At 39.4% G+C, this 11,373-nt stretch overlaps 1 protein-coding gene across 1 annotated transcript; it reads right to left on the bottom strand.

Moving 5' to 3' along the window:
- Positions 1-5,771: 5,771 nt before the first annotated feature.
- LOC115726017 (pentatricopeptide repeat-containing protein At1g19720) lies at positions 5,772-9,047 on the bottom strand. The gene has a single exon (XM_030655719.2). The coding sequence runs from the start codon at positions 8,866-8,868 to the stop codon at positions 6,193-6,195; it is 2,676 nt and encodes an 891-aa protein (XP_030511579.2). The 5' UTR covers positions 8,869-9,047; the 3' UTR covers positions 5,772-6,192.
- Between the last annotated feature and the right edge of the window lie 2,326 nt (positions 9,048-11,373).

The following is an 11,373-nucleotide window of genomic DNA, read 5'->3' as shown; positions in this document are numbered from 1 at the left end:
GAGGAGATTATTCAATTTTGATGACCAAATAATTGGATCCGACCAAATTGTAAGTAAAATAATCTGAAAGAGAAATATTCCACAGCAACCATAGAATGTTTCTTTAGTTTAGATGATGAATGGTTAAGAATATGTCAACTAGATGGAATATTACGAAACTCCAATGTCATCGATAACGGGTTGAAAAAGCATTAGCAAGACAGTCTTCCTTCCTCACGGGACCACGGGTGAAGCTACTAATTCTATCGAGTTTGGAATTAATTAAGCACGCCATTTGTATGATCTTTCTCTCACGCCTCTCTCATCTATCACCATCGTTTTAGCTAGTCAGTCAATTTTTCGAACTATAGGAACCCAAATGGATGGTGATGAAGGCGAGCTATGTAACGGGTAAATTCGTGCGTGTATATTTTCTTAAAGGAGTTTATTGAAGTCTATCTTGTCTCCTGTTAGTTTGTGATTTCTTCTTTTGTTATTAACACTTGTGTACTTATTTGACTACATATATGATGTATTATTCACTTTCATAAGCCCCATCAAGAAATGGGACGAGCCCCTTTCAGTCCAACGGTTATTGCAGTCAAGCAACACTTATTGTCATCAATTTTTTTAACAAACTTTCTGTGCATTTATGATCCTAATTGAGCTTTAGAGGATATTTTATTTAATTATAACATTTTTTCAAATGTCAAACCGTAAATGGTTTGACGAATGCTGGCATTTAGTCTACTGAATATTTTCTCCTAATTATAAAAGGAGCACACCTGCAGAGAAAGTGCATACACGAACACCGAAAACATAAAATTTACTACCTTCACTTTCAATTACTTTATTTACATGCTTTCCTTGAATATGTATCCTTGCTCTTGTAGTTTGAGATTTGGTGTTGTCAACGGACCATGGTCTCGCTTTGTAACGACCCACAGGGCGAGTCCTCGTTCCATTCTCGGTTGTTTTCGTCTGTCAATCAAAGACAACAATGCTATCAAGACGACGGTCTCTCTATTCACGATTTTTTAGCGCATATAAGTGGAAGTCCACGTGAAATTTTTTTTATCCATTAAAGCCACAAAAGCGAATGCAAATGAGGGTAGGGCTAGCTTGTGTTTTACCCTAATATTGACGAGATCCATGCTCTCCTCCTCCGTTGTCTTGATCTACTTTTTCTTCCGAACCAAAAGACACGGAAGCCTGCGTCCATGGTGGGTCTCTTTCCCTTTCCCCCAACCCATCACAGAATTCAAGCATCACTGTCTTTCTCTCTCTCTCTCTCTCTCCTCCGGAGTTTCCACTTCTCTCCTTTTTAGTGGGATTGCTTCTGTCACTCTTTCACCATCCGCCTCGAAAGCCCAAACAAATCCTGCGAAAAAGGAATAATATAATCTCAGCGTATCTTTATGTCTTTGGATAATACCATCCACTTAGATATTCCGAGATATGACGAAGGAACCGGCAAACAGTGGAAGAAGGGGGCCTACAAAGCTGCTGTTGCTTGGACAAAGCCGCGATCCGAAGTTGTAGAGGATCGGCCTCTTTGTTCCGAACCTGACATCATCAGTTGTGTTCCTTGGAATGCTGGCGTATATTAAACGAGTTTTGTTAGCATAACAGCCTTTAGGAAACAGTGAGAATAACGACATATTGTGAGTTACAAATTCTTAAAAAAATTGACTTCACAATAACTTTTAATTATTTGGTATTTATTTTTTTTATTGACTCAAAACAGGCTGTTATTTTGACCCATATTGATCCAAGATAGAATCCATTTAAAGTACAATTCATGTGTCTAATTGGGTTATACTTGTCAAATGCTTTTCAATGGTGCCTAATTTGCCCGAATCGGATGGCCCAACCTCACATTTCGAGACTTTTTATTCATGGTCATTTGATCTTGAGGCATCAGCAAAATTTGTTATGTGATCCAATCCATTCAATTTTGAAGATCAATTTTCACCACGACCTGACACCCCAAAATCCGCAATCCCTAATCTCTTTCAAAGTTTGGGCCCTATTTTCAAGAAGTTCGAGTAATCAATTTTCCATAGGTGCAAAAATGGGTCAATCTGATGAACGAAAACGCTCGGTCAAAATTTAGTCAGTTTCTAGAAAATCGTAACAAGAAAACAACTTGGGTAACACAAATCATATCTGTAGACCACTATCGGCAGAGCTACAACATCCCCAATCGGCGCGCCTGATGTCATATCGGACTTTTTGTTGGTCATGTCCTGGCCCGATCACTTGCGCTAGTTCCACTTCAAGTTACGATAAAATGTTCATCATCACAATATTTTTTCCAGTGAAAGACTATTAAACACCCTCTCTTTCTAATCTACTATTCATGTTGACATAGAGTTAAAAAATTATTCGATCACCATAAAATAAATTATTGCAAAACCATAAGTGCTATAAATTTTAATGTCGCGTCAGTTTTTTCGACACTTGGGTGATCGATTTAAAAGTTATGGCAGCAAAGCATAGAGCTCAACTAACAAAGTCAAGCCAAACCTTCAACGAAACACTAATCATCTCCTTATTTGTCTTTCCAATTGAAAGGACTCAAGGATCAGATATATCACGGCAAATTCTTGACAAAAATTCTGTCTTCTACGATAGAATCTAGTAAGTGAGATTTTCGAGTAAGTGTTTACATAATCTCGGATGTCGCATGACCTTACTGCACACGAGTACTTTTAAGATTCTCAGTAACATGCCCAATGTGCACAAGTATAAAAGGAGTTGGAATTGGAACGTATGAATGTAAATGGGCTGGGTTGGGTCAGCCCATCATGAGCGGCCCAACTCATTCTAAAAAGGCTAACGCTACTATTAGGCCCGAGAGACATGCATAGGCCAGTCTATTTGGGATATATGCATATATTAATGGGCACTAACCTATATTCTTGTCCTTAGAGGAAGTGAAATTCCAAACTAATAGGGGAAGTAAAATAAAATAATAATAATTTAGTAGAAAATATAGGAAATAAATAATTAAATTAGCTCTTATGCGATTGTGTGTGTGTTTGAACATATTTGAATCTACTACCTTCGTTTGGTCTCCAAATTGTTTTGTATCCTGTTAGAAATCGAAACTTCTAACTTAGGAGTCTAGATGTCACCTTTTAAGATTTTCATGAATCAGTCCTTGTTCTGAGTATATGTCATGGCCTCACCTCTTCTTGCCTAATTTATCTCCTTTCTGTTGGCGATAAATCAGCAATGCTCAAACCCAAAGAGAGATAATTGGGATGAATTCTCTTCTTTGTTTTCCCTTTAGTGGAGTCCTTTTCTGAACTTATAATAACTTCATATTTTCCCCTGCATAATTCAAACTTGAGATTTTCAAATTTCGGATAGTAATGAAACACTCATATGCATTTTTACAGGCCTAATTCCCTCAAAATCCTAAATTTAGGTGCAGTCCCAATTTTATCCCCGATTGTCTAAAACAATCTCCAACTCTCAAATTGACCTGTTAATTCCCTATCCAAAAATCACTATTAGTTATGTGACGTGGCATTTTCGGGCGTAGATTTCTCTCTCCTCTCCCTCCATGTCATTTTTTCTTTTTCTTTTTTATTATTTTCTTCTCTTTTCTTCCTTTTGTCCCTTGCCTCTTCATTGTTCATTAGGAGAGCGATTCCAGATTTCATACAAGTTTCACTCAAAACCTAGATCCACCTCGTCGAAACAGATTCTTCATTTTTTGAAACGTGGAACCTATCACGCACATACTTGGAACCTATTATATCATAGGCTTCCAAGGTCGGTACCAGGTTCTACTTGTATTTTTAATTGAACAATTGTACTGAATTATTATATTTAATGACCACTATTTGCTATTACAATCCATTGACAACAATTTATACTTAGCCACACAAATAAATATGAAATATTAACAAAGGAAAAGTTTCAATAATAAATATCACCGAAAACAAAAGCTGAGACTAATGATTCTAGATTACACATTCATCATTGGACGCCATGGAATATCACGAGATCACGCGAATATATATAGTAAGAAAATTAGGAAGCTAATTCTAGGTTCCACCTACCTTGGAACCTACCCGTTAGAACAAGTTTCCTAATTTTTAGTACCTAAAATTTATCCTACATATCTTGGAATTTGGAACAAAAACAGCCCCCATTGATCCAGTTTCAAGTTTCAAGTTCTACCCCGAAACCATACTCAACTTTACTATTCATGTACACGTACTACATGGCCACAACTTCACTAGCGCTCACCCAACACCACCTAGACCTCCGAGTTGCGCCACAACCTCCAACATCCCCTCCGGGACCTTAGTTCCTTGTCTCGTGAGGGTGTTAAGGGGCTTTGGTGACCCAAGATCTGTGGTTGTTTGAAGACGAAGTTAGATCTGAGCTCAACGATGTTGAATTTAATGTCTTGAGCTCGAATTCAAGACATGCGACATTGAATTTGTCATGATGAACCTCGACTCGGTCGTGACTATCGACTCAGCCTTCTTCCTTGGCTCTCTCGGCATCGACTCGGTCTTGCCCAACAGCTGTTACGCCGGCTTTGAGAACAGCTTCGTATCGAGCTCCTCTGCGGTGGTCTTTGCTCGCTACACATTTCACTGGATAGTTGACGGGGAAAGGAGCAGCAAGGCCCCTCACTTGTTCATTTCGTCTTCGCCAAGTTTCACCTTAGCATTTTTTATTTTTTGGCGATTACTTTCTTTCCCCTTTGGTTCTTTTAGACTTGTTGCCTAGAGAGTGAAGCGAAGAGAACTTGTGTCCGATTTTCAATTTGCCTGGTGGATGTTGATTTTGGAGTCGCCTGAAGACTGAATTGCTGGTGATAATTTTGTTTTCCCTTTGTTAGTCTGTTGAAAATTTATTCATTTATTGAAATTTTTGTTAACGCGCAGAGAATTATAAAGAAGAAGAGCATGTGGAGGTTTCGCTTAGAGGACCGGAAATTGGTGATGAAGTCCTTCATCAAGTCCTGTGAATAAGCCGAAACTCTTCTAATCGTCATCAAGTCCTGCGAATGAAGCTAAACTCCTCACTGTTCAGTGTCATTCCGAAAATTGGAAGAAGAAAAAACAGATAAAAAAAAGGGAAGATGATTTGCAATGACATGTGGAGAAAGAGGAGAAAGAAATATGCACATAAAAATGCCACATCGGAAGACAAGCAGTGATTGTTTTGACACATTTGAGACAAAAACGAAAGTTGATTTTTTTTTTTTAAGATAAAAACAATTGAGAATAAAATTAGGATTGAACCAAAGTTTCAAGATTTTCTTTAGAAAATTAAGCCCATCGTATTTTGAAAAGTTCCGCACCTGTTAAATTTAAGTGTTGCAAAATGTATAAAAAGTCATGGTTAAAAAGGAGAAGTTCCACTATCGTACCTATACTTTTACTGTTTTTTCTGATTAGGCCTTTGTACTTTTCGATTTTCTAATCAAGCCTTTCTATTTGCAAATCAAGTCCATCCTAGGCCAAATTTGGTAAATCTAGCAAACATAGCTATAGGCAACACTATGAGTGTGATATGGAGTATGGAAGCCACCGTGGGGAATACAAAAATTGTTCTTTTGATTTCTTATTTTATTCTATATTCATGGCAGTGTTCGTGTGGGCATCAGCATTGGTAAAATGTAGCATGACAACCACTCAGCTAAATTTGGATGGATTTGGTGTTGAAAGGGACTTGACTAAAAGGGAAAAAAGCGTGGAAAAGGAAAACTTCTTCACAGTTAAAAGATAGAATTCATTCCAAATACTGACTCCTGATGTCATGTAATTGATTATGCTTCACCCAACCAAAGCAAAACAAGACAAACCCAAGAACTCCCACTCAAACTCAAGAACTCCCAATCCCATCAGATGATCATCTTATAATCGACTTTGGCATTGGGAACGATATCCAACTTCAATTTCAGATGCGAATATACATTCCATCGCCCAATTCATGTCAAAAGAACAATCTACGCTTCCATAGGGACATGTACAGTTCTGTTTAGCTAGAACTTTCCTATTCACATTTTCTGAAAGGATGAAGAACCTTTGTGACTGTACATGATTAAGATGGAGCCAAGTACGTCATCATATGTAAGAACTCACCCAAGATATCTCTGTCTTGAATAGTTTCCAGTTTTCGTCAAAATCGAAGTTAGATCAAACCCAAAAACACAAATACCAGTTCGTGCCCTTGGTATCACCAATAATCTCCACAAGAGCAAACACCATCTTTGAAATGGTGGAGGCACTTTGAGTCGCTCAAATATATTTCACAGCCATAGGAGAGAGTCACGTATTTAGCTGTCCTGTGACAATCCGCACACATTCTCAAGTTTTTCATAATCCTTATGGTTCGAGGTGTGCGGCATTCTCCAGCAAAAGCAAAAGCTATGGCCAATTTCTCACTGTGGATTTGACCACTTTCTTCTTTCTCCTCTTCCTCAATGCATAGCCTGTCATAAGATTCAAATGCCCTCACTTTTTCCTCAATTTCCTGTAGCCAAGAATGCAAATGCTCAAAATATGGTGCGGACTGGTCAGCAATGAATCTATAAACTTTATTTTCCCTGATGATCCAACTCTCTCCTAGCAATTTTCTCGCTAAAGCATCCTTTTCAAGCCTTTTCAGTTTTAGAGAATGCTCAGATTTTCCATATAAGCCAAATGTTTGCAATAACAACTGGTAGATTGAATAACTACCCACTTCAAATTCAAGCAACCTCTCTGCTGCCAGGACTGCCAGGGCAATATTCTTATGGATTCTACAGGCAGAAAACAGAGCAAGCCAGATGGAAAACTCAGGTACCAGTGGCATGTTTTCAATAAACTCCACTGCTTCCCCAAGCCTTCCAGCATGACCATACAACTCTACCACAGCTACATAATGTTCTAATGCAGGCACAATCAGATGCTCTTCAGTAATCGAAGAAAATACTTGTTTTCCCTCTTCCACCAACCCCGCCAGACTATATGCGTTTAAGATACTAACTAAAGTACCTCTATTAGGTTTCAATCCAAACTGCCTCATCAGATCATACAGATCAAGCGCAGATCCATGACACCCATGCCATATGTAACCACCAATCATTGAGTTCCAGGTGATTATGTCTTTCAAGGTAACCCTATCAAATAATCTTCTTGAGTATTCAATCTTACCTGACTTGGCATAAGTATCTATGAGCGAATTTGCAACAGAAAGCACAGATTCCAAATCCCTGCGCACGACACAACCGTGAATTTCTTTTACCTTGTTTATGGCTATCAAGTTTGCGCAGGAAGGCAAGACACTCAAGACCGTAACAGAATTTAACGGAACATGGAGAGACTGCATTTGCCGCAAAATTCCCAAAGCCTTGTCCTTTTGCCCATTTTGTGCGTAACCAGCAACAAGCGAATTCCATGATGCAGTATTGCGTTTTATCTTCCCATCTTTTTCCATCCTCTTGAAGAGATTTATTGCTTGATCATCATCTCCATTTTGCATATACCCTGATATCATTACATTCCATGTAATAACATTAGGTTGTACATCTGATTCCTGCATTGTGAGGAAAAGTTCATGGCCTTTACCACAGTAACCAGCGTTGAAGTATCCTTTAATCATCGAGTTCCAACTGTAAGCATCTTTGTCCTTGATCACATCAAAAACCCATCGAGCACCTTCCACTTCCTCACACTTGGAATACATGTCTATGAGTGAGTTCCCAACAAGCACATTATCCCCCAGACCCATCTTAATGGCAACAGAATGAACTTCCTTCCCCCTGTTCAATGCTTGTAATGACGCACAAGTTGAAATGGCACTTGTGAGAGTGACGCCATTTGGTTTGATCCCCAACATCAGCATCTCTCTAAACAGATCTAGTGCTTGGCTCCGCCTGTTATTCTGACCAAATCCCGATATCAAAGAAGTCCAAGTGAACACATCAGGAACCAAGCCCTGACTCTCCATCTTCTTCATAAGTTCCATAGCAACATTGCAATTTCCCATCTGACAGTAGCTGACAATCAATAAATTCCAAGTCACCAAACCCGGTTTAGTTCCCTCTTCTTGCATTGCATCAAACAGTCTATAAGCTTCTTTCATCTCTCCCTTCTGGCAATACCCAGATATCAAAGAATTCCAAGTCACTGTATCCTTCTGCTCCATGCTGTCAAAAAGCCTCCTGGCCAAGTTCAATTCTCCACACTTTGCATAGACAGCTAAAACCGAATTTCTTACCCGCTTGTAGCTGCATATTCCACTTCTAATTACTATAGAATGGATGAGCATCCCTGTCCTATTGTCACCAGCATTCCCACAAGCCTGCAAAATCTTAGGGAACAAAAAACCATCTGGCATAACACCCTCTTCCACCATCAAATAGAACATGTCCACTACTTCTCTCCACCTCTTCTCTCTCGAGTAAGCCCCGATCATCGCAGACCACGTGTACAAGTTTCTCTCACGCATCCCATCGAACACCTTTCGTGCATCCTTCAAGCAGCCGCATTTCGAATACATACTCACCAACTTGGTCTCCACAAACAGGGGCAAACTCTCGACCAAGTCCACCATCGCGTGCACCTTCCGACCCAAATGGATAGAATCCTCGGCGATGCAAGACTCGATCAAATTGGCATACGTGTTAGGTCTTACCTTGAGCCCGTTCTGGCGGACGTAATCAAGGACGGCGATGGCCTCACCGAGATGACCCTTGTTGCAGAGGTAGTTCAAGTGGGCATCGACCATTCTGGGGTGGGTCTTTCTAGATAAAGAAATGAAGGATCGAGTGGTGAATTCAAGTGGGGTGTCTTGTTTGGGTTGTGGTGTTGGTGATGGAGGTGGCACTACGGGAAGCCTCGATTTGCATGGGATTATCAAGTTCTCCATTGTTCATCAGTGGTTGCTTGTTTGAGTGTTGCAATCCCACTGATCACGAAGTAGCAGATGAATGATGAACTGCAGCGCAGTGGAAGGTCGGGAAATACGGCGAGGAGCCTTCTCCCTCCATTTTTGATTTCCTTTGATTATCTTATCCAGTCAGTTTTCTGAGGCGAAAAATTGTGGGTTATTGTCAGTTTTTCGGGCACCGTATTAAGTTTCATTCCGGTCACTTTAAACGGGGCCAAATACCAACAAAAAAAAAAAATCAACTTTAATATTTATCTCAATTATATCGAAAATCTTTTTTTATCTTATAAAAAACTCACAACTTTTATTTTTATCCCAATTTTATTGACGTAATATCCAAAACACCGCCAACTTTAGCGCTTGTCCTAATTATGTCCAAAATTTACTTTTGTCTCATAAAAAAACTCTTAACTTTTACTTTTGTCTTAATTCTACCACCGTCGCCCTTCCGTCTATAATCACCGTTAGTTAATCCTTCCTACATGGCTCCAATTTTTTTGCTAAACTTATCAATGGATTTTCGAAATTCGAAAATATCGGGTTTCAGAGACGATGAGATTTGAAATCGTTCGTTTAAATAGTCAGATATCCACATCTAGCCATTCTTTGGGCTGTTAAGGGCGGGGAGAATGCAAATCGCGCTTTCTTGAGTGGTTTCATATCTTCCGGCAATATGTAGGAGAAGTAGACTATGACATTCTAAATTCTGACCCTTTTCTAACTGATGAATGAATGAAATGTCTATCGATGTATTTCGATGAAATCTCGCTCAAAATTAATCACTCTCGAGTAACTAACCACATGGGAAAAGCTAACTGGGATTTAAGTATGTGGACTTAAGAACTCGACCATGGATTAGTACTTTGACCATAAGGATCGCCGATGAAATATTTTGGGCCATCAAAGGCCGATCTAAGATTGGTTTTAGAACAATTTGCTAGTGTTATACGATTGGTTCACAGGTGATTCCGTTTGGCCATAATATAATTTACAAATTAATCTAAACCGATTCTAATGATTATGCTCTTCGGAACTAGCAATTGACCATCGCAGTTACATGACAACTAAAGTCGCCCTGGCTCGAATAACTCTTAAACGTGACAATAATCGTGGGTCGATACGCGTAACTCCTAAGAGTTGTCGGTTAGTTTGAGATGCACTGAAATTACTATTCATGGATTTTTTTTATATGAATTGGATTTCGAAATTGTATGTCAATTATTCAAGGATTCTAACAGTAGCAAATTGGATGTCGCCTCGTCGAAATTGATCAAGTCATTAGATCGTTCTCAAGTAGACAAAAAATTAGGAATTAAGATCGTAAGTTAGTAGTTACCCTAATTACCTTCAATTAGTACTTAATCCACTTAATCATGTTAAGATAGATTCGAGACCTAATGGGGTCCCATGCTAATCGAATAGTGAAGGGCAAGAAGGTCCAAAAGTGGTCTTGGATTAATGAGTTAATGACAAAGGAATTCAATTTTAGTTGGGGCCCCCTTAGATAACATCCCTTGATCTCCTCAACTACCCAACCACTCAAGTCTTCTCATGTCAATCAAGTTGACTATCCATCAACATCTCTCTCTCTCTCCTCCCTCTCATTTGGCTGAACATCTCTCTCTCTCTCTCTCTCTCTCTCTCTCTCTCTCTCTCTCTCTTACCATTTCTCTCATTCAAACCCCAAACTTCTCTCTCCCCCCCACTCTTCCGGACATAACTCTACCGTCCGTGGTCAGAATCAGGTGAGCCGCCTACCATTGGAAAGCTCTTTCTCTTTCCGTTCTAACGACATATCATAAACCCAATTCCACCTAGTCGTTTGTCCCATAGAGTCGTTTGAAGCAACAAAGGTCACTGCCCGACCTTATTTTGACCGGAGAAGCATCTTAGCCTATTTGGGAGCTTGTTTTGGTTTGATTTCTTGGAAAGACACTTCTTAAGCCTAGTTAAGACATCTAACATTGCTTTTATAAGTTTAAGGATGGATTATAGTGGATGTTATACACTAAATCCTTGCCGTTTTTTATTGACAAAAACCGATCGGTTTTGCCCAAGTTTAAGCTTTGCTACTATTGCTTTTGGAGGATTTTGCTCGCTCGTTTAGCCTTGTAAGTTGATCCTAAATCTTCCCTAGGATGTTAGGTTACTAAGGGACCAAGTTTGAGCTTAATATTGAGTGAATGCATGGCTGGTTTTCTAAGAAACGCCGAGAGATCGAAATCTATCCGTGTTGAGATTAAGTGCTTGATGACTTGTTCTTGCTTGGAAATCATGTTTTTATGCTTAATCCATGTTAGTTCAAGGCTGTGAATTAATGAACATGGGTTATCCTAACAAAGATTAAGCATTGCTAGCTTGAACGGGCTTGGTTAAGGACTATGGCAACTCGTATGCACGTTTAGGTGTCGTTGATGAAATTGCCGAGATAAGTCGCCTTAATTGGCCTTGAGAACCGAGTGCTTGAGAAGTCTTTTTTGGCCG

This window comes from Rhodamnia argentea, chromosome 2, assembly GCF_020921035.1.
Source record: "Rhodamnia argentea isolate NSW1041297 chromosome 2, ASM2092103v1, whole genome shotgun sequence".
NCBI lineage: Eukaryota > Viridiplantae > Streptophyta > Magnoliopsida > Myrtales > Myrtaceae > Rhodamnia > Rhodamnia argentea.
This window is presented reverse-complemented; position numbering and strand designations above follow the sequence as displayed.